The sequence below is a fragment of the Ceratotherium simum genome, chromosome 34 (assembly GCF_057802395.1).
Source record: "Ceratotherium simum simum isolate JZ-2026a chromosome 34, ASM5780239v1, whole genome shotgun sequence".
NCBI classification, from domain to species: domain Eukaryota; kingdom Metazoa; phylum Chordata; class Mammalia; order Perissodactyla; family Rhinocerotidae; genus Ceratotherium; species Ceratotherium simum.
Window position 1 is genome coordinate 11,330,633 of NC_141933.1, and position 23,524 is coordinate 11,354,156.

General features: G+C 51.7%; 2 protein-coding genes across 2 annotated transcripts; one reads left to right on the forward strand and one right to left on the reverse strand.

The window, feature by feature from the left end:
- Nucleotides 1–8,179: 8,179 nt before the first annotated feature.
- FTH1 (ferritin heavy chain 1) lies at nucleotides 8,180–10,780 on the forward strand. Its single transcript, XM_004437470.2, has 4 exons — nucleotides 8,180–8,436; nucleotides 9,775–9,921; nucleotides 10,240–10,365; nucleotides 10,457–10,780. Exons 1-4 carry the CDS (start codon nucleotides 8,323–8,325, stop codon nucleotides 10,616–10,618), a joined length of 549 nt encoding a protein of 182 aa, XP_004437527.1. The 5' UTR covers nucleotides 8,180–8,322; the 3' UTR covers nucleotides 10,619–10,780.
- A 1,400-nt stretch (nucleotides 10,781–12,180) lies between these two features.
- Nucleotides 12,181–22,457, reverse strand: BEST1 (bestrophin 1). Its single transcript, XM_004437468.3, is given in 11 exon segments — nucleotides 12,181–12,257; nucleotides 12,259–12,915; nucleotides 14,659–14,810; nucleotides 15,111–15,191; nucleotides 16,553–16,705; nucleotides 17,052–17,129; nucleotides 17,517–17,671; nucleotides 18,476–18,709; nucleotides 19,189–19,283; nucleotides 20,725–20,912; nucleotides 21,947–22,457. Coding segments are annotated over 10 exon segments (1,803 nt in total). The 5' UTR covers nucleotides 20,877–20,912; nucleotides 21,947–22,457; the 3' UTR covers nucleotides 12,181–12,211.
- Nucleotides 22,458–23,524: the final 1,067 nt, after the last annotated feature.

A 23,524-nucleotide genomic window follows, 5' to 3' on the forward strand; every position in this document is an offset into this window, starting at 1 on the left:
TTATGCCGCCTCCCCCAGGTGTAGGGAAAGTGAGTGTCCACACCATGGAAGGCCAAGGCAGACACAGTCTCCACTTCCATGAGGACGCACTCCCAGTCCCTGGCTGCCAGCCCCTGCCACAGCGAGAGCATCGCCCTTCTCTTTCCCTCTTTCTGAGGCTGCTGGCTGTTGCTACACACCTGCCACCTTTGCTGAGCCTGGCATCTCCCGATTTGGCCCGGATGGGCATGGCGGAGCCCGGACTGGGCAACGCGGGCATGCCAAGTGGCTGGCTACCAGGTCACGGGGTACAACATGAATTGTGGCGATGGAAAGTGAGGGCGCACCCAGGGTAGCATGGGGGAGGGCTGGCTCCAGATACTGTAAATAAATACAGGAATCAAAGTTCAGAGAGGCCAGGTGGCCTCTTCGAAGCATCTAGAATGTGGGCAGATACCCAGGGTGTCATTTGGAAGGACACAGCAGGAGACCTTCAAAGGCAAGATCCTGGACCTCCAGGGGCCTACAGTCTGAAGGTAGAAATCAGATCTTCCACTGGGCATGATGATCCCAGAGGAGAGCTCTAGGGCTGCAAACTGCTAGAACTGGAAAGGCCCCCAGGCCGTGCTGGGGTCCAGCAGCACAGCACAAAACAGAGCTCAAGGTCCATGGGACGGCAGACAAGCAAACACCAGCCAGGGCCACTGGGACAAGCACTCTGGCAGAGGCGTGGTGTCCAGGGCTCTCCCAGCAGGAACTCTCACAGAGGCTGTGTCAACCTACAAAAACAGGAACCAGTTTAAGAGGCAAAGCGTTTATTTCGGATCAAAGAATTACAATCTGGGGAGCACAGATTCAGGTAGAAACCCAAATAGTGTTCCGATTATAGGAGAGGAGCTTAGTGTTTTTATGGGAAAAAGGGAGGATGAGGTGAGTTGTATTAAAGAAGAGTTCATTGGTGCTAGGTGAAGTCAGACTAGGTTTGTACTTCATAGATTGGCCTGAGGTTCGATCGTCAGGCAAAAGGCTAGACTTGTACTTCGTTAATTGGTTAGCAATTTGGTCATCAGCAAAGTCCAGCTGCATACAGACAGAATATTCTTGTCCTTACTGACTTCTTGGAAAATGGGCAGTTTGGTGCGGTTTGGAAGACAAAGAAAACAAGACAAGCAGGCAAATCCTCTGAAATGGCTGCTCTGGCTCTATTTTAATATGGCTCCACTCATGTCATCTTGCACAGCTGTAAGGTCTCAGTTGCCTGAAAGAAATGGGATTTCCATTCTCAATTATCCTCTAACATCCCAGGGCCTGGCTTTACCTTAACCTTCTGGAAAAGAGGGATCCTGAGCATCTAGGCTTTGAGTCTACGTTGCCTCGTGGGTTTTCAAGAAACGGCTTAAAGATGAGGTCTCTGAATCATAGTTGCATCATCCAGAAATGTCCCCAAATCTGATTCAGCATTGTTTTTTCCAATTCCTAAGTTTCTGAACTCCAATTTCCTGCACAGTTCTCTTTACTGAACCTCAGGGGTAATCCCAGACATTTAAAACATCAGCTGTTTGGTTAAAACATCACTAGACCCGTTCTCTCCCCATCCTCATCTGTATTTCCAGCCCTGGGATATTTCTGCATTGTAATCAGCTTTGTGTGAACTATTTTGGCCTCTGCTTTTTCACATAACGTCATTTCATATACATATTCCAGCAACAAATTCATCATTTTTAACGACCACACCGTATACTCTCATGTGCCCTGTCCTGCATTTTCAGTTTGTGACTATGGCCTTGGGCAAGCGCTGGCCTTCTGTGGGCATCTCACCTCTTTATCTGTACAACACGGTGATTTGAAAACTCTAAAGTCTTTTCGAAGCCTTCACAATCCGAGAGTCTGTGATTTCCCAGCTGTGGAATCCTAAATTGTAACCATACAGTTACAATTTCTAGAAGGGAAAGAGAGACTCAACATCTGTTGAGAACTCACTATGAGGCAGGAAGGCACTCAGGAAGAGACAGGGGAAAGAGTGACACCCCCCTTTCCAGCAAAAACACAGTCTGGCCTGGCTGGGTGATGTAGATCCCTTTGTTCTTGGTCCAACCCAGATGGCCAGCCACTTTAGGAAAAGGGGGCTCTCTTCCTCCCTCACCTTATAGTGAAAGCACAGCTCTCCAAGCCTTCCAGCCTTCCCCTTGCCTCGATGACACAGCACTTTTGGAGCCCAAGCCCAACCCCTCCAGACCAGCAGAGTGCTGAGTCATGGTGGGCCAGCAGCTCTCCCCACAACCCCACCTCTGCCCCCTCCAGCTCCGGGATAAGCCAGTCAGGAACATCCGGCCTGGCTCTTCTCTTGCCTGCAGCTCCTCCCACCACCCACCGAGGTGGCTGTCCCAGGAAGCCAGCCAAACTCCCTGCCTCCTCAAAGTCACGAGGAGGAGCTGGGGTTGGAGGGGAGGGAGGTCGAATTGTGGTTAACAAAGGTCCAAAGATCAGGTCACGGGCTTCGAGAAGAATCTAGAGGCTTGGAGATGGCAGTTCTGATACCCTGGGTTCCCAGGTGGGGAACGGTCCCAAGCAAACAGAGATACACACACACACACACACACACACACACACACACACACAGACACCAGCACAAGATTTCTCTTTCATTCTTCCCAGCCGGCCTCCCCCCCGTGAACTTCCACAGCCCAAGCTGTCCCTCAGTTTTGCCCTGTTGGTCTCTGCAGCTGCGTATCTGTTTAACCAAGCACGGAGCCAATATTGACTCATGAAACCTACTTTCTGCAACAGACTGACTTCCTTCCAGGTGGGTCCAACTGGGTGTCCTGGAGGCCTCGAAACAGCACATTCAGTCCAAAGCAAGCTGGCCTTCCCCAACAGCCATTCCCCCAAACTCCATTTCCTCTGTGCTCTCGTTCTCAGTGAATGGCAGCAGCAACCCAGCTGCCCTGGCCAAAAAGCTGGGGGGCTCCCTTGCCCACCTCCCACCCCTCACCTCCACCTCCATCGTTATCCAACCAGCCTCCTCATCCTGTCTGTTCTGTCTTCTCTATATTTCTCAAATCTGCTTTCTGAGAACTAGGCCTGTTGCCTCCCAACCAGTACCCAACCATCTTATCTTGCCTGCCTAATTCATCCTCCACATTCAATCATGCATCCATCTGTTCGCTCAACAAATACAGAGCACCAACAACAGGCATCCTGCAAAAGGCCGGAAGTGCAGGATGATAAAGACAGAAATAATGCCAGCCTGCCAGGAGCTTACAGTATACAGTAGCAGGGAAGACAATCAGAAAGTGATTTGTATCTATATAATATATAATTATACATATGAATATATATTATATAGTATGGTTATTAATCTTCATTACTTAACGACCTACAAATATCAACTCAATTTGTCATTTGTAATTTTTTTTAAACCAAGAATGATGTTATCAAACAGGAGCTCCAGGAACCCCCACCAGCTAGCCCCGACATCACTCCAAGCCACGTGTAACTTTTTTTTTTTTGAGGAAGATTGGCCCTGTGCTAGCATCTGTTGCCAATCTTCCTCTTTTTCTTTTTTCTCCCCAAAGCCCCAGTACATAGTTGTATATCATAGTTGTAGAGTTGTAGCTCTTCCATATGGGACGCCACCTCAGCATGGCTTGATGAGCGGTGAGTAGGTCCACGCCCAGGATCTGAACCGGTGAACCCCAGGCCACCAACCCAATTGGAAGGCGCCAACTTAACTGCTATGCCACTGGGCTGACCCCCCATCATTTGCATTTTAACTTTGTTCATAGCATCTTTTGTCTTATAGCTTTTCTGGGTTTTCTTGTTGTTGTATGATTTCATTTATATGAAATTCTAGAACATGAAAAGTTAATTACTCAATATTGAAAAATAGAAGAGTGGTCATCTTGGGGGCTATGGGGGGAATCTACTAGAAAGAGATATAAAGGAACTTTCTAGGATAATGGAAATGTTCCATATCTTGTTTCAGCTGTATTCCAGTGCCAAAACTCATTTAATTAAACACCTAAGATTCTATGCATTTTATTGTATGTAAATTATATCTTAATTTTTTAAAATTAAAGCACTCATATTTGCAAAGAAAAGAAGAATTTTGTTGGCTTTTTACCTACTTGAGTCCAGCCAGCTCCATATTCCAATAACCACACCCACAATTTTTTTTGTAAATATGCCTCTCTCAAAGATTGAACTGTGTTTTGAATTTATCAAGCTTTTGTGGGACCACACCCTTTGTTCTTGTTCCCTGAGAGCTTTGCCCAACTGAAAGGACTTACTAGGAACTACCTTATCCATTCACACATTTTAACCAACCATGCGACAGCCAAGCCCCCGATCTGGTCATTGTCCTGAGGATTCATCTTAATCGGCCTTTGTTACTCAAAAGTACTTCTCGGTTTTACTTTTTACTGGTTGAAAAAGACGAACAGTTCTAACTTCAACACTACAAGTCCCAGAAATTTTGGATTCTCTGTTTAGACCACTTCTGGTCTAAATTCATCCCTGTACTGTGATCAAATGCAGCTGATCACTAAGGCTCTCTAGTAACATTCTTTTTTGCAATCTTGTTACGTTTTGGAGCTCTTTCAGGAACTAGCAAGTCGTTGATTTTCTCTTCTTCGGCAGATTCTTTATTTTCTGAAGACTGTGGCTTTTTTCTTTGGCAAAAGAAAATAGTTGGTCCTTCTTCCTCTGCCATGCTCTCTGTGGAGGCCGGGGTTCCCCTCCAGCTCCCGCCCTCCACGTCTCGAACCCCTCAGGCTCCCAGCTTTTCATTTTTAGGTACAGTCATCGCTCATATCCAGGACCCCTGCACATACCAAAATCCACAGATGCTCAGGTCCCTTATATAAAATGGTGTTTGCATGTAACTAACCTACGCACATCCTCCCGTATCCTTTAAATCATCTCTAGATTACTTATAACACCTAAGACAATGTAAATGCTATGTAAATAGTTGTTATACTGTATTGTTTACGGAATAATGACAAGAAAAAACGTCTGTACATGTTCAGTACAAACGCAACCATTATAGGCCTTTTGATCTGAGGTTGGTTGAATCAGCAGATGCAGAACCCACAGATCCACAGGGCCAACTACAGTCAAATCTGCCAACTGGGGCCGGCCCCATGGCTTAGCGGTTAAGTGCACAAGCTCCGCTACTGGCAGCCCAGCCTGGATCCCGATCCCCGGCGTGCACGGACACACCCCTTCTCCGGCCATGCTGAGGCTGCGTCCCACATACAGCAACTAGAAGGCTGTGCAGCTATGACATACAACTATCAACTGGGGCTTTGGGGGAAAAAAAAAAAATCTGCCAACTGTACCTTTATGGCTTTCGACCGCCTCAGAAGAACACTCCCTGCTCCAAAATTCTAAAAGACAATCTTCTGTATATTCTTCTAGTAACTTCATAGGTTTTTGTTTTCGTTTTTTAAGATCTTTAATCCCTTTGGAATGTATTTTGAAATATAGAGTGAGTCACTTTCTTCCACATGACTATCAATTGTTTCAATATCATTTGTTGAACCCATTTTTTTTCTCCTAATTTCAAATGCCACTTGAGCATCTACCAAATTCCCATACATATGTGGGTAGGACTGTTTAGTCCATTGTTCTAGTCATCAATTCCTGTGCCAGTACCAACTGCTTATAGTAAGTACTTTACAGCACTCTCTTTTTTTTTTTTTGCAGGGGAAGATTCACCCTAAGCTAACATCTGTTGCCAATCTTCCTCCTTTTTTCTTCCTGTTTCCCCCGCAAAGCCCCAGTACATAGTTGTGTATAGTTGTAAGTTCTTCTGGTTCTTCTGTGTGAGCCGCCACAGCATGGCTACTGACAGATGAGTGGTATGGTTCCGTGCCTGGGGATGGCGCCAAACTTTAACCACTAGGCTATCAGGGCTGGCTTGAACTTTTTTTTTTTTTATATCAGAGAGGGCAAATTTACCCTCGTAACCCATTTTTCCCCCAAATGCTTATCAGCTATTCTACACACTTACTCTTCCAAATGAACTTTAGAATCATTTTGTCAATTTCCAAAAACACCACACGTTTTACAGAAGTTGCATTGAATTTATAGGTTTATTTGGGAAGAATTAACATCTTTACAAAACTAAAGTTGGCTATCTAGAAACATGGTATTTCTTCATTTATACAAGTTTTCTTTTCTGTCCTGCAGTAAACTTTCATAGCTTTCTTCATATATTTCTTGTTAGCTTTATTCCCAGGTACTTCAAACTTTTGTTGCCAAGATAAATGAAAAAACCATTTTTTTCTTTCATTACATTTTCTAACTGGTGGTTTCTGTTATAAAGGAAAGTTTTGCATCTGGCAACTTTGCTGTACTTTATCCTTAATAGTTTTTCTGTTGATTCAGTGTAAGTTTTCGAAAAACAAAACTAACGTGGTATCTCCCTGGCTAGAAATCCCTTACTGTCTCTATACAGCCCAGGATAAAATTTAACCCCTTTTTATGGCACACAACCTTCCTGACCTCACCCAATACAACCCTCCCAGCTTTCTCCAACATGGACTCTATACTTTCCAGGGCAATACACTTTATTAATGTACCTTGGACAGGCCACACCTTTCCACACCTTTACACCTTTGCAAATACGGTTCTCTCAGCTTGGAATTCCCTCTCCCATCTCCCTCCTCCACTTCACCTTCCTTTTAACTTGGTCTTCAAACTTAACTCAAGTGTTACTTTCTTAGGGAAGCCTTCCCTGACTGCTTACCCCAGACTGGGTAAGGCATCCGTTGTCTGTACTCTCCCAGCATCCTTCTACTTCCTTTATGATAGCTCTAGCCCAATAAATTTTTTTATGTAATTTTTTTTAATTAAAAACAAATTTTTAATGCCCTGAAAGTAACATACGTTCATTTTGAAACGAATACAGTAAAGAACCCACAAAGAGAAATCGCCCCAATTCCATCAACAACTTGTTTTAATATTTTAGTAAAGTTCCTTTATTTTTTAAGGTTTGGAAGTCCAGCTTTCGGTTGCACGTTCGTGAATATTTCGAAAAGGGACTTGGGTAGGTCTCCTACCCACGTGTTGAGGGACCTGGCTAAGAAGAGTGAACCTTGAAGCCGGCAGACTGGAGGGAGGGCAGGTGCTCGGGCCTAGGTCTGTCTGCCACCCACGATTTCACACCCACTCCGTGCCTGGGACACAGCTGCAGGCCACGCGCAGTGGCTCTGCCCCTCCAGGGTCCCTGGGGCCTGCACGCGAGTTCAGCCCGAGGCTTCTCTCCAAGGATCACCCTCGGGGGTGGCTCCCTGCAGGGCCTCCTCAGCTGCAGGCTCCAGTGACTGGGGAGGCCATTTCAAAATGGCCTCACGATATTGTCTCAGATCCAAGTGGCTTCTCCTTTCTTTTCTAACCCCCACCTCTCTCTGAGCTTTAAGCGCCACCGGCGATTTTCTCAGGACCCCAGTGGCTCACCCTCTCGACCCCTCCGGGAAGGCGGTCTCCGCGTCTCCCCCAGTCTCTCGGGAAACAAAGCCCGCCCAGCCTTTGTTGTATCAAGTGCACAAGGAGCCATCTTTGCTTCCAGCAAACGCGGCCGGGGTGGCCGGAGTCGGGGCGGGGGCCCACCAAGAGGGCAGTGGGCGCCCCCCCCCCAATTTTCTCCTCCCTAGACTTTGAGGAAGAGAAAGTGAGCCCTGACTGACTCGGCGTCGTAGCACCCACATCTCCACCTTCCAGTTTCCCCATCTGCATCACGAGGTAGTCACCTCGGGGTGTGGCAACTGATCTGATTTGGAACGCGCCCTTGGCCAAGAGTCTCGGGGTGCTCCTTCGCGCCCCCGGGATCAGGGACGGTTTCCCGTCGCTTCCACGACCCAGGACGTGCCTGGAGCCAGGGCTCCGAGCTGGGCTTCCCGCCCCTCCCCAGGCTTCCGTCCAACCGCACCAAACGCGCCCCAAAGCTCAGATATGCCTTCCCCGGCCCCCGCTCGGGAACGCGCCGCCGCCCCCAGGCCTCCCCTCCCCCACCGCCGGGCGGGGCAGGGCCGCGCGCCCCCGGAAGGGGCGGGGCCCGGCGCGCGGGCGGCCGGTGTGATTGGCCGGGGCGGGCCTGACGACGGCTCCCGCTATAAAAGCGCGGCGGGCGCCGACCTGCGCCACAGTCTTCGTGGGAGTTGCCGAGGTTTCCTGCTTCAACAGTGCTTGAACGGAACCCGGCGCTCGTCCCCACCCCGGCCGGCCGCCCAGAGCCAGCCCTCCGCCACCCCATCACAGCGCTCTCGGCCCGCCCCAAGGCCCCCACCGCCGCTCCAGCGCCGCGCAGCCGCCGCCACCGCCTCTCTTCAGCCGCCCGCCATGACGACCGCGTTCCCCTCGCAGGTGCGCCAGAACTACCACCAGGACTCGGAGGCCGCCATCAACCGCCAGATCAACCTGGAGCTCTACGCCTCCTACGTCTACCTGTCGATGGTGAGGGCGGGCGCGGGCTCCCGGGGGCGGGGCGGGGGTGTGGCCACCGGGCGGGCTCTCCCGCCTCCGCGCGCCCTTCGGGAAGATGGAGGCCGCCCGAGGTCTCCCGGGACTTAGCTTGCACAGAAATTGTGGGCGGTTCGCCCTTTCCGAGTGTCCCCCTGGGGGGGTCGCCACTGCGCACCCCTCTGTATCTAAAGAGAGCCTGGCTTCCTGACATCCCGGGGTTGCCCCTTGTTCCATCCTGTAGTTGGGAAGGTGGGTTTTTCCATGTCCATCCCTCCTCTGCGTCCGATCACGTGTCCCTGAGGCCCTCCGTTTGCTGGGTGATGGGGGAGAAGAGGTCCAGCTCCCATCCCCCGGGTATGGCGGAGCCTGCTGGGTAATAGCGTCGAATAGCAACCTTGGGGGCTGGTGCTAGGTGGCTTATCTCCCGTGGGCCCGCCACTGCCGCGCAGCTGTCTCCACCCTCTGCTTATCTCCAAGTCCCACTGGAATCGAAGCATATCTCTAGACATCTCCCCTTCTGCCGACAGTTGTCTCAGTCCCGCGTCTGTGTGCCTGGGTTCTTAATTCTTTATCTTTTCTGTGTCTAAGTGTTGTGGCCCTCTAATTAAAGCTTAGTTCTTGGAAAAAGTCCACCAACAGTTACTGGGCAAGACATTTTTCCATGTAGTAAGCAGTGGAATTCGTTTTCCAAAATCTTGGTTTTAGGCGAGTTTAGGAGTTTTAGTTAAGAGTTGTCTTATGATTCTGCAAATTATCCAAGAATAGACATGTGCCAGATGGATTTGAAAACACGCCTGGATTTCTGTGAAGTGCCATTCCATTCCAGGAACACCTGACTACAGCAAGTGACTAAAACTGAATCATTTTTGCTTTCTACTGGCAATATATTTACATACATTAGCATTGCCCACAATTGTCACCTTGCCTAGTGGGTTAATTTTAGAAATCCATCAGCATCCTGTAAGCTGGCAAGCTCATGTTTTAACATGGGTTGATCAAGGAAGAGGGGGAGGAGGCACTTCTTCAACCCTCTCTTCAATCAAATTTGACATGGGCTGTAAGAAGTTTACTTGGCACTAATACAGATCCTTAAGACATTCCACGCTGGAGTCAATTCTGTGATATCCTAAAGGTTCTTTATAGTAAACTTTGAATTTCAAGGACCAAGTTTCAATTTTGTACTTTAGAGTAGAAACTAGTTACTGTTTCTTGCCCCTAGTCTCTTAGGCACAGACCCCTTCTTGCTGGGCTTTGAGAACGGAAGGCTAGGCTAGCAAACTGCCTTTCTTTGGGAAGCCCTAACGTAACATGTTCATGTTCCCCTTTCAGTCTTACTATTTTGATCGCGATGATGTGGCTCTGAAGAACTTTGCGAAGTATTTTCTTCACCAGTCTCATGAGGAGAGGGAACATGCTGAGAAACTGATGAAGCTGCAGAACCAACGAGGTGGCCGAATCTTCCTGCAGGATATCAAGGTGAACAAAAAATCCAAGAGATGTCATGTTCGTAATCTCTTTGGCAGTCCTCAGGTGGCAGAAATCACTCAGAGGCTCAGTTGCCCTTACAAAATGAGGATGTATTCGGCTTTTGTCTTTTGTGCTTTTTAGCCCTCCCATCTAAGCTATGGTAGGCAAACAGTAATGGGCAAGGATGTTCAATTGGAAACTCATCAGGGGAAATGTGTATGTCCCTTTTGCTGAAGTGCAGTGGTTACAAGTTAGGTGCTTGCTGACTTGTCGTGATTTAATTGGTAGAGACTGCAGATGCATTGACCTAACCATGTCTCATTTCAGAAACCAGAGCGGGACGACTGGGAGAACGGGCTGACTGCAATGGAGTGTGCATTACACTTGGAAAAAAATGTGAATGAGTCACTACTGGAACTGCATAAACTGGCCACTGAAAAAAATGACCCCCACGTGAGTATTGGCAACTTGGGAGTAACTGGAGGAGATCATTTCCCAGCCAGGAAAGCTTACTCATAACTTTCTTTCCCATTCTGTTTTCTAGCTCTGTGACTTCCTTGAGACTCATTACCTGAACGAGCAGGTGAAAGCCATCAAAGAATTGGGTGACCACGTAACCAACTTGCGCAAGATGGGGGCCCCCGAATCTGGCTTGGCAGAGTATCTCTTTGACAAGCACACCCTGGGAGACAGTGATGAGAGCTAAGTCTCAGGCTGGCTTCCCCTAGCCACCGGGTGACTTCCCTGGTCCACCAAGGCAACACATGCATGTTGGGGTTACCTTGACCTTTTCTATAAGTTGTACCAAAACATCTACTTAAGTTCTTGGATTTGTACCATTCCTTCAAATAAAGTAATTTGGTACCCAGCTGTTGTCTTTGAGTTCTTCCATGGGCTAGAAATGTGTCTAGGCCATCTTCGCTAAGGCTGTAAGTGCCATAGTTCAGTCACACTAATGAAAATGAGACAGCTAGGAGGATTTGCATTTATTAAACTCCTTAGTTTGGGAAAGATACCAAGGCTTGGGTGTGTTGAATTCAGACAGGTCTTAAGGACTCCTGATTCTGAATTAGGTGTTTTGAATTACATGTTTCCAGTGGCTCGTTCTAACTTTCACAATTTTTATGTACAAAAGGCATTTAAAGGCTTAAATAGCCCTGAAACTACTGATTTTTGTTGTCCATTAAGCTAACCATTGAATTCAGGCTGTCATAGGAACATATTCAGTGTGGACAGCTATATGGCTGTGACTGGGTCAGTGTCCTGCTGGTGTACATGCAGGTAGGACCAGGCCGGTGAAGCGTCCATCTCTCATGGGAAACAGGCTTAGGAGTGTGCTTCATCCCTGTTGAGAATTTGAGAAAGTTCACAACATGAGGGTGGAAAATTCCTTATTTCAGTACTAAAATAGCTGCAGTAGAAGGGTAAAGATGGAGACATCTTAAATATTAAAAACCAGCGAGCGGTGTTAGGAGACTGCAGAGCCATCTATGTCTTTCCTAACAACTACATGAACATCCTTTCCTAAACAAGCCAAGGTAATCTGTAAAAGTTTGTCTAGCCTTAGAAGTGAGACAGATTGTAGCCCTTTTAATAAGTTTTCAATCACAGTGCTGTGTATTCTGACCACAGAAGTAACTGAGAATCTAAAAATAGGAAGTTACACTTCCCTCCCACATGACTGGGGGTGGGGTAGGGTGGATCTAATTGGGTGATTATCCAGAAAAGAAAGTAGAGAGAAACATCTGGTAGTTTTGTGACAGCTTTGGACTGACCCCAAGGAAGCATAAGGAGCACATTTAAGTTAAGCCTTTTCGTGAGGTTCCCAAAGCAGTGAGATACCCCCAAGGGACCTGGGCCCGCACCATCTGCTAGTTCCCTGTCGTGTGGCACCCTTTCTAGGCGTGGGGACTGCTCATACGCGATCTCCTAGCTAAGCTTGGGCAGTGAGTTGAGTTCTGGGGCTACAGCCTAGAGCCTCCAGTTCTGCCCCACGGGTTTGTGTCTGCCACCCCTGCTCAAAGTAGGCTGAGTCCAGTGATAATATCTGCCCACCTAAGCCTGACCTGGTAGCTCTTGCTCCAGCATGACTCCTGTCAGTGCACCCTCATCATCCTTCACCTGGGTTCCAGGGTGTTCTTGGTGATGTCAGGCTCTTGGGTGAAGAGCTAAAGTCCCCAACACTTCCCCAAGTCCCCTGCTGAGATGGCCAGATATGTGCCCCAAGCCAGTGCTGGGCATAGGTCCAGCATACTCTGGCAGTGATGGAACCATAGGAAAGTGTGCAAGAAATGTAGGCTCAGAGCAAGGGAAGCTGGGGAGGGCAATGACCTGGGTTTGTAGAGGGCAGACCTGTTTTCCAGTGCCCAATAGGGGTCTCCGTGATCTTTGAGTATGGTGTGTATGTTGTTCGTCGATTGCTCCAAATGCGGTTCTCTGAGATAACATTCGGGGGCCTCTGACATGTCCGTCAGGTTAAATTCAACAGTTTTCCTCTTCATGTGACACAACTCTGGGTGCTCCGTGGAGGGCCCAGCACACTCTGGGAGCAATTCAAAGCTCTTCTTGGTCCCAGGAGTCACAAGCTGTAGGCTTTGGTCTTTGCCAGTGCCGTCTATGCCCGAGACTCTGCAAAGACTGGAGGGGGCTGACTGTCCAGGTGGGAAGACCATCGGGGTGTGGCTGAGCGGTGTCTGTGGGGCACTGTGGTAGCCTGACCTCCCATACAGTGCCGCGGACCTGAAGGCATCCTCCCCTCTAATCTTCCAGGCCTTGCTGTCTTCCTGGTCCCTAGAGTTCTGTCTGGCCCCCCCGAGGTTCTTGAGCTGGCCCTCATGGAGAAGGACTTCTTTCTTGGGCCATAGCAGTTTGGTCTTTGAATTTGTCCTGGGGGGATGGTGGTCATGAGACTGCAGCCCTAGGAAGCGGCCAATGATGCCAGGGTGAGCACCCTCCTCCTCCTCTTCCTGATTTGGCTGAAACTCCATCTCTTCCTTATGCAGACTGGAAAAAAGCAGACTAAGGGTTGAGTGGGGGGACAAGGAAGGAAGCCTGACCTTACTTCTCCCTTACCCCCTCTCCTCTCCCTCCCTCTGGCCCAACGCCAAGGACATACAGTCTTCTCACAATGCCCCCACTCTCCTCTCTCCTGATCCATCCTGTACCTCCCAATTAATCCCTCCTGGCCCAGCTCACCTCACTGTTCTGTGGCTCCCTCTTGCCCAGGTTAACAGGCAAACTCCCTAGCCTGGCATTTAAGGGCTTCCTCTTCATCACCCACATCTTGCCTTTAACACTCCTTACTCCAGGCAATCTGAACTACTGGTCCCCAGGTATGGATGGTCAGATGAGGCCCAGGAGTGACTGTGGGCAAGCCAGGGATTTGTGGTTCCAACTGGGGAGCAGCATCCCCAAGGAGAGAAATCTGGCTTCCTGGGAGCCCAAGCCTTTACTCTGCAAGTGAGTGAGCTGTCTGCTACCCGGGAGTGGCCTGTCCTTGCCAATGTCCAAATTCTCCCCATGCTTCAAGGCCCTGCAGCAGGCCCAGTTGGAGGCTACCTCCCAGGCGGCCAAAGGTGATCCCTCTTCTACGTTCTGTCCCTTTCCCAGGTATCCAATACCTTGTACTGTGTACCCAGAGTTTGGGCCTTGGGTTTGAGCTCCCTCACTAAATTGTCTGTTCCTTGGAGGCAAGGTCTGTGCGTTATTATTCTGTTACTCACCCTCCCCTGCTCCAACCTTCAGCTGCTGGAGTACAGACTATGTAGAACTCAAAAGCAACCTCCAGAAATGTTTCTGACCTAAGCAAGCCTCCATTCTTCATTTGATCACTTTTCCAAACCTTCCTCGCACTGATTAGCGAACTTGAGCTAATTCTAATTACAGCTTAGGAGGATATTTGGTCCTTAAAAGAGCAAGAAGAGAACAGGGCTGAATACTGTGGAAGAAAACCTTGATGGTATGGACTCTGACATGCACCAAACACTCTCCAAAGCCCTGTCTGTCATCCTGGGGAGAGAGGGCTCCCTGGGGCGGCCCGTCAGCTCAAAAGGGATTCTGATCGAATCAGGGACGCATGTGGAGGAAAGTGTGGCTGCTGTGGGTGACCTGAGGCCTTTACTCTGTAGCGCAAAGTCTACCCAGAAGGTACCTGTGATGACCCAGCCTCCTGCTGGGACATGCCTGCCGCCCCTCCCGCATCCCAGGGAACCCCACTTTGCTCCCCATCCAAACACCCTGGCTTATCAGAAAACATAGTTCCGGACCAGAGTCAGGAATCAGGCCCTGACACCCCACCAGCATCACTGATCACTGACTGCCCTTAAATAAGTCCCTTCTCTCTCTGGGCCTTAGTTTCCAACTCTGGACATGAGGGGCTAAGACTGGAGGGACCTACAAGTGCTTCCACCTGTAGGAGTGCTTAAGCAGGTCAAGGTAAGGAGTAAGAGTGTGGAGGTGGGATCAGAGACACCTGGCCCGTGTGTGCCGCTTACAACCTATGTGACCTTGGGCTAGGCAACTTAATCTCTCTGAGCCTGGATTTAATCATCTGTAAACTGGAGATAACAAACCAAGGTTATTGGGAGGAAAAAAACAGTCAATATATATCAAGAGCTTAGTATAGTGCCCAGCACTCAGTAGGCACCCGATATCTATTAATTAGTGCTATCCTAAGTTCTTAGGCAGACCCTTGTACTTGGGGATTTCTACCCACTGGTTCCAGTGGTGGTTCCTGGCACTGCCCACCTGATGTTGAAGGTGGAGCCAAAAAAGGAGGGTCGACAAGACTGGGCGGAAGCAGCTGTGTAGGGGGGATGTGGTTCTGGCTCGTTCCAGTACATGTCCCGCTCCATTGGGGGCAGGTCCTGGTGCATCTCGTCCACGGCCAACAGGGACACCTAGTCACCAGGGACAGAAGGAGAAGTCCAATAGAAAGTTCAGCCCAAGGAGGACACTGAACTTGCCAGACGACTTGGAGAGGTCAATTCCCCCTCTCTGGGCCTCAGTTTCCCTACTTGTGAAATGGAGAGACTGATGCCTACCTGCAGCCTCAAAAGTTGGGGAGAGAATCCTATGAGTGAATGGTTGGTGGAGGGGGCCCAAGTCACTGTGAGGCCTCCCTACAGAACTGTGGGATCCCCCTCCCTGGGTCCAGTTTGGGGAGGTCCTTGGGACAGGCTCCATCCCTCCCTCCGTACCTGCAAGCTCCTGTCGACAATCCAGTTGGTCTCGAAGTCATCATCATCCTCTCCAAAGGGGTTGATGAGTTGCTCTGCCACCTTGGGGGTAGGTGAGGTTCTGGAAATCCTCAGGTAGAGCTCCTTGCAGCCTTGCTCCCCACATTAAATCTTGGCTTCTGTCATCCCCCCCCTCCCCCCGCCCCATGATGCCCTTCCTGCTTGACCACTGTCTCCAAAGCCACTGTGCAAGGGCTCCAGCCTCCCACGCACATGGGCACCCACCCGCATTCCCCTTCCCTTCTGGACACCGAGCCCTTCTGACTCTCCCAAGCCAGGCCCTCCCTGACACCCAGAGCTGTCCCTGAGTGTGTCCATCAGCCAAGCCACCACCTTTATCTCCCCTCACTGTATCTCACCTGGAGCTGCCTAATTCTATTCATTCGTTCGTTTACTCATTCACTCATTCACATTACTCAATGTCTCCAGACATTCGTTTATTCATTATTTTCTAATGCAACAGAGACATATCCTGAGGCTGTGCTGAATAAAGGATGGCCCAGGCAGGCAGAGTCCTGGGCACTAAGCCCTGAAATCCCCTGACAGAGCCCTGCAGTAGCGATGAGCTGCACTAGGGGTTCAGGGGACATCCTGCAAGCCACTGGGCGCCCCTGGAGAATTCCAAGGAGCAAAATGGCGTGATCTGGTTTGATCTGTAGAAACCAAAGATAACTAGAGGAAGGGGAGAGGGAATAGCTCTGTGTGTATGTGTGTGTGTGTGTGTGTGTGTAACACAGACAGGAAGGAGAGAGAGGGAGACCCGCCACCACCACAACCCAAAAAATAAACAAAGAAAGGAAGAGTGGGTGGGAGATGGATGAAAAGATAAAGAGGTGGGGAGAAAACAGTAGTGGGTGTGGTGGGAAGGAATACTTGGATAAGCCACTGGGGTGGGGCTGAGACCCCCCAACAGCCACCTTGAGTAAGAAGAGGTGATGCTAATTCTAAAGGGTGGGGGCTGCGGGTAGATAGTTAACCTCAGGGCTTTTGTTTTACTAAGCGGAGGGGACAAATTTGGGACCCAGAGCCCAATCGCTGGGGACAATGAGAAGTTGCCTCACCAGCAGGGCCTGCCACTGCCACTCGTATTCCATGCACTTCCCAGCTGGGGAACATTCCCTTAAGGGGGCATCAAGTCGTGAGACTGACAGAGCTGTCCCTACGTCTGTCACATCTTCTAAGTGCAGGCCTTGGGGGTGAAGCACTGCGATCAGACACAAGCCTCAGGGAGGTCCCGCTGCTCTTTGGGTCTGTTTCTTGGTGTGTAAAAACACGAGGGAGGAGTAGACCAGATGGTCGTGGTCGGGGCCCAGCACCCTACTTTCCACCTTTGAGACTCTCCTCTCAAGGCTGGCCACGCCCCCCGCTGGCCACGCCCACAGCCTTGTCCTGGAGAGGCTCACCTTCAGCCAGCCAGCGTAGAAAAAGAACTGCAGGAACGTGAAGACGGGTACCACGAGGTCCAGCTCGTGGCCGGGGTAGGCTTTGGCTGGGTTCAGAAACTGCCGCCCGATCAGGCAAGCCAGGAAGAAGCTGTACACCGCCACGGTCACCACCTGGGAGGGGAGGGAGGCGGCGGCAGAAATAGGCTGGGTGGGAACCTGGAGTCAGGAAGCTCCCTAGGCCGGGAGTACAGGGTCCGATTTGCACATCGTGTGATCTTGAGTCTCCGTGACCTCCTCTTTAAAATGGGGATAATCACACTTCCTCTGCCTGGCTGGACAAGGCAGGAGCCTGGACCCTTCGAACTTGGCACTAGAAAGAACTGGTCAAGTCCAGCCCCAACTCCCAGGGTGAGCCTCTTCCTCAGCCTCTGAGTGAGCCCTTCCCATCACAGGCTGCTTCCTGGGTCCTCCCAGCCTCAGTTTCCCAAAGGGACTGCTTCACCGGCCTAGTCCTCACCTGCGTGTACACCAGCGGGATACTAATCCAGTCGTAGGCATAGAGGTGTCCACACTGAGTACGCAAGGTGTTCATCTCCTGGGGGGCAGGGGGGAGGGTTGGGGTTCTGACCACCACCTGTTTCTCCCAGGCTCACCTCCCAGCTCTTCCCCAGGTGCAGGGTCTGGTGCTCATGGTCCAGCCCTGGCTGTGTGGTCATGGGCTGCTCACTTAACCTCTCTGTGCCTCAGCCTTCTCATCTATCAAAAAGGAACCAGGATCTCAGAGGCTCACCTTAAAGAGGGGATGGGAGGGGAATTTGGGGCACCTCAGGCTGTGGAGTCCTGCTGGAAAAGATCCTACAATCCCAGGGCAGGCTCTAGGAAGACCCTCAGGGGCTCAGGCCTTCTCTTTGCAGGAAACCTTGTTTCACCCAGGGCACGACCCTCCCACTCTGCAGCAGCCCGGTCTGAGTAGTGGGCTCACGTTCAGCAGGCTCTGGAGCAGGACAGGGTCCCGGATTCGACCTCCAATCCAGGCCTTCACTGACAGGTTGGCAAACCACACCCAGGGCACCCAGAACGTGTTGTGCGGCAAGCTGAATTTTTCTAAGTGTTTGTGCTCCGCGGGGGTCATGAAGCCTGTGGGGTAGAGTGAAGAACGCAGTGGATGGGGGAACCCGCAGAAGGAGTGACTGGCCAGGTGGCCAGGCCAGACCCTGTCAGGGCCCATGGTTCAGGCCCAAGTCCCTGCTCAGCCCATAGGGACCTCAGAGCTCCTTTGCCATCCTCTTTCTTTCTTCTTTTTTGGTGGGGAAGATTGGCCATGAGCTAACATCTGTGCCGATCTTCCTCTATTTCATATATGGGACGATGCCATAGCATGGCTTGATGAGCAGTGTGTATGTCCGTGCACGGGATCCGAACCTGCGAACCCCAGGCCACTGAAGCAGAGCACACAAACTTAACCACTACGCCACCAGGCCAGCCCCCATCGTCTTTCTTTCAACAAATAATTACTGAGTGCCTACTATGTGCTGTTCTGGGTTGAGCACGTGAGAAGGGTCTGTTTTATTAACCAGGAGCAGGTCAGACAAGGCTGAGAGAAGGTCAGAAGCTGAGGTCGAAGACTGGAAACCAGAAGACAGGAGGGGGAAGGAGAGACCCTAGTTCCTCACCAGTTGCCAAAGCCCCACCACCGTCCCCCGCCTGGGACTTCCCTCATCCCTCAACAGTCCTTAGCCCTATCTCAGACCCCTGTCCTCAGAGGGTCGGTTCCTGGCCTCCCCGCGCCTTCAGTCACCTGACTCCGCCCCGCCCAATTCGGCCTCCCACCCAATCCTCAGCCCAGGGGCCTCTGGCTCCACCCATCTCCAGCTCCGGCCCCGCCCCTGTCCGTGTCCGGCTCCGCCCACTGCCCCGCCCCGGGCCGCTGGGCCCGCCCACCTGCTTTCACCAGGTGCTGGGAGCTGGGAAAGCGCTTGTAGACGGCGGCGCTGACGCTGCGCAGGATGAGCACGTTGCCCAGATTGACGTAGCGCATGAGCGTGCGCCGCAGCAGCCGGCCCTGCTCGTCCTTGCCCTCCACGAAGCCCGACACCAGGTTCATGAGGCGGTCGGGCCACGGCAGGTTCTCATACTGGTTCCACCAGCGCGTCACGACCAGCGTCACGTAGAAGCCTGGGCGAGAGGGGCGGGGGGCGAGGGGCGAGGGCCCAGGCTGCGGCCAGAGCCCAGCGAGGGCCACGCCTCGGTTTCTCCATCTTTCTAACAGGAGCGGGCCCAGCCCCAACCCTCCTGGAAGGCGCTCGGGAGGGGAAGACCATCAGAGCCTTGCGTGAAGGCGTGAGAGCGAGTTCTGTCTCCCGGGCCCCGCTGCCCATCCCAGAAATCCACCAGAGCCCTCCCCGCCTGCGCAGAGGCTCCAGGGATCCTAATGTCGGCGCTGCCTCAGAAAATGAGGTCTTGGGTGCTCCCAGCAGGAGTCCTTCCTGATGTCTAACTTCAGTCCCTCTGGCTGCAGTCTCCCCATTTCCCTGAACTACCCACAGGCACTGCCATGCCGCTGGCCTTCCCCTCCACCCCCAGATCCTCATGGTCCGCCCTCTGGAGCCTGGAGCAGCCGCCAGGACCCCCAACACCCGCAAGGGGGACCTCACCCAGCACGAAGGAAATGGGGATGAGCTGGATGTAGCTGTCGCAATACAGAGTCAGCTTCTCGAACATCACCTGCTGTTCCTCTGTGAGGGCCATCCTGGGGAAGGGGGCGGGTGGAGATGTATAGACTCTGGGAGGAGATAGCTGAGACTGGTCCCGGGTCCAGCCAGGTGCACGCTAGGAGTGTGGCTGCCTCTGTGCTGCCCGGCACCCTCCCTGTCCCTTTCACTGGCCCCGTCCAGCGCCCCTCCTCTGGCCTGAACCCGGTCCCACTCTTTCTCTGGCACCCCGAACCCCACCAGGGCCTGTGCCCCATGGCTGGAGGAGGCCTCCCGGAAGGTTTTCTGTGAGGTGTAGGGAGGAAGATCCTGCTGAAGGGGTCAGTTTTAGGCACCACTGACCCTTTTAAAGAATCCAAAGGGCAGTTTAAAAGCAGATTGAAACAAAGAGTGTTTGGTCTTTAAAAGAATGTATGGGAGGGAGGGATGAACAGGCAGAGTACAGAGGGTTTTTAGGGCAGTGAAGCTGTTCTGTACAATACTGTCCTGGGGGATACACGTCATTGTATATTTGTCCAAACCCACAGAATGTACAGCACCGAGGGTGAACCCTAATGTGGACTTTGGGTGATAAAGGTGTGTCCACATGGGTTCATCTGTTATAACAAATCTACCATGTGCTGCAGGATGTTGATAGTGGAGCAGGCTGTGGGTGTGTGTTGGGGGGTGTATATGGGAACTCGCTGTACCCTCCACTCAATTTTGCAGTGAACCGAAAACAGCTCTAAAAAATAAACTCTAATTTCTTTTTTTTAAAAAAAGTATGTTGGTGCCCTAGTAACAACCAAAGAAAACCACTGTGTTCTGTGACTAGTGTTATTATTATGAACTTGAGAATTTTATGTATTTGCTATTTTTCAATCCATTGCCGTCATTAATGCTTTTTCCATTTAAAATGCTATATTCTGTGATTATATCTGTCATAGTTTATTGTTTAAATAAACTTTTTTTTTTTTTTGGTGAAGAAGATTCGCCCTGAGCTAACATCTGTGCCAGTCCTCCTCTATTTTATGTGTGGGATGCCTCCACAGCATGGCTGATGAGTGGAGTAGGTCTGTGCCTGGGATCCAAACCTGCGAACCTGGCCAACCGAAGCAGAGTGCGCAGAACTTTAACCCCTTGGCCATGGGGCCGGCCCCTAAATAAACATTTTTATTGGGGGGGCGGGGGGAGGACGCTCTGGGCCCATTAGCCTGTGTGGGATTCAGGAAAACAGGCTGACTGAGTGGGAGCAGGTGAGGCCCGGATTGGAGGAAAGGGTGTCTGAGATGCTCTGGGCTGGGCTGAGCTGCCCTCGCAGTCTGCCTCCTTAGCTTTCCTCCCCAACCCCCAGCCCCAGCCCCCAGGGCTTGGCCATGATTCAGCTCAGCCTTATGTCTCTGGTGTGTGGCCCCCCTGGCTGGCTGGGAGGCCCTGTAGGAGCTCCAAGCCTCAGCTGGCACCCCTCCCAGGCCCCGGCCCCAGCCCGCCCGCCTGTACCTGTAGATGAAGCGGATGGTGTAATAGCTGAGCAGGAAGATGAGGAACTCGCCGTACAGCAGCTTGTAGATGCTGCCCCGCCAGCACAGCAGCAGGCGGGAGAAGGAGCCCAGGCGGGCATTAGCCACTTGGCTTGAGTAGGTGACGGTCATGGCCAGGCACGGGGCTGCAGCAGGTGGGCCTGGGTCCTGGTGGACAAACAGACAGAGACACTGATGGGGGGCCAGGAGGGAACAGGGGCCTTGGTCAGAGCTAGTCTGGGACTCATGAGTGACCTTAGCCAGGACCCTTCCCTGCGCCAGGCCTCAGCTGTCCCGTCTGGACACTGGGAGAGGGATGAGGTGGCCTCTAAGGCTGTTCCAGCTCTGACAGCCTGTGGGAGGTGGGAAGCCAGGGAAGGAAGCCCAGAGGCTGCTCACAAATAGGTCTGTGCCCCTAAATTGTATGACAAAGGTGATGACAAAAGCAATGTCCACACACTGGGCTCCGTCCTCTGAGCCAGGCAGTGTTCTGAGCCCATCTCGTTCATTGGCTCCCCAAGCTCCCTCAACCACCCTGGAGCAAGAACTGGTAAGGGGCCTGGTCAGTCTTGTCCACCGCCCTGTGCCCAGTGCCCAGAACAGAGCCTGGCTGGTGGAGATGGTCAAATAATGCTTACTGAATGGTGGCCCCAGGGCCTTTCCACCTGCTGATCTTCCTTCCCAGGGGGATGCTCTCCCTGATCTAACTGTATGGGTCATTCCCACTTCAGGTCACCTCCTCAGAAAGGATGTCCCCAGTCACCCTACCTGGAAATAGCATCCCATTGCCCTCGGCACTCTCTGCCTCCTCACCTTGCTAGATTTTTCTACATAGCATTTATCATGTTATATTTGGAATCGTATTTTGCAGGCTGTCTGCTTGTTTACTGCCTATTCCCTCCTTAGAATGGAAGCTTCTATTGTGTTCTCATAGGAGGTGCTGAATAAAAATTTATTGAAGCAATGATTGACACCCACCCTCCCCCACTTGCTCTGGTGCAGCCACAGTGGCTGTCTCTCCATGCCTGGTGCACACCAAGCTCATTCTGACCTCAGGGCCTTTGAACAGACACAAAGGTGCCCACACACCTGCACACGTGCTGCCTGTGTGTATATACCCCATGCACGTACGCAGGGACAGTCACCCGCCCCAAAGGCCTTCAAAGCCTCAGCCCAGCCCGCCTGGGGCAGCCCCTACTCACAGGTGGGGCTCCAGGCTTGTCAGGCGATCCCACGAAAGGTCTGGCCACTGGACTGGTGGGACTCTCTGGGGTCCTGTGGCCAGTGCCCCTGCCCACGCCGAGGGGCTGGCACTGCCCACGTGTGTGTTAAGCAGTCACTTGACTCCCTAAGCCAGGGCCTCCACAAAGGGGCCCTTGTCATGGCCCCTCCTCATAATCTGCCCGTAAGCAGCAGCCAGCACAGGGCCCCTCTAATTCCTTCCTGGGGGGGCGTGGGGCTGAGACTAGGGCTGGAATTTGGGGCAACCCCCCTCCATCACGGGCCCTGCCAATCCTGCCATTTTCTCTGGACCCTAAAATCCAGAGATTGAGGAATCTGTTTCTGACCCCTGAGGTCTTGCAGGGAGAGCGGTGGGAAGGAGGGGGTGGGCCCGGGGCCTCATCTCCTGTGGGAGCTATCCAGAGAGGGGGAGCCTCTGCCCAGGTCCTGGGGGGCTGGCAGCACTGTGGACAGTGAAAGGAACACTGGACCCCAGCCAGGAGTCCTGGCTTCAAGTCCTGCCTCTGCCACCCGTGTGTAGTGACCCTGTGTCCCTATCGGGAAAGGATGGCCTTGCTTTAGAATTCCATCAGCTCTGTAAGAGTGACAGAACGCTGCACATACTGGTGAGGGGCTCTGATTGGCTGCTGGTGACAGCATAGGTTATTCGGGCTGTGATTGGCTGGCGAGACCCAGTTAGTAGGCTGGTTCAGAGCTATGGCAGGAGAAGGGGGGCAGGGGGCTGCTGTGTGGGGGCTGGGCCTGGCGCGGGATGACACAGCAGCTCCTGTGTTTATGCCGCTAGCTCCCAGCCAGCACATGCAAAATGGGAGCATGTACCCAGGTCCCCAAGGGCGGCTGGTTGATATCTCAGCAGCTGGTTCCATACATTTTAATACATCAATCCACAGGGAGGGCCCTCCTAAGCCGCTGGAAGTTACGGGTGTCTAGGACATGCTCCTCTTGTATTAAGTAAAAGCTCGAGGCAGCAGTGGTTCTTGGTCTTCAGTGGCCATAAGAATAGCCTGGAATGTTTATTAAATGTACAACTTCTCAGGATCTTTCTCCAGAGTCTCATTCTGCCACCTGGAGGATGCTGCGTTTCTAACAAGCGCTGTGAGGGTTATAAACCACTGGTCTTCATTCCACACTTTCAGAATCGATGATTTACAATATGACCTCGAGCCTTAAAATAAATCCACCCCCTCCATCCCTTCTCCCTCTCGGACATACTCCTAAGCGTTAACGATGCTGAGATTGCAGGCGATTTTTGTGCACGTCACAAAAATTGCCTTTATAATTCTCTGCCTGGAAAAAAAGAATTATTTCACAAGGACTTCGGGTACTTTTTAAATCACAGCAAACAATAACGCCACTGCTATTATGAGGGAGTCTCTTCAGAGATCAGGGACAGCCTTGTAGGAGTATTTGCTGCATCTCTGCTGCCTCCTGTGCGGAATCGGGGAAAGGGGCAGGTTCCCTTGAGCCTCAGTCTCCTCGTCTGTGAAATGGGACAATAACACGTACCTCTGCAACCAGTGAGAATGATGGACGGGAAA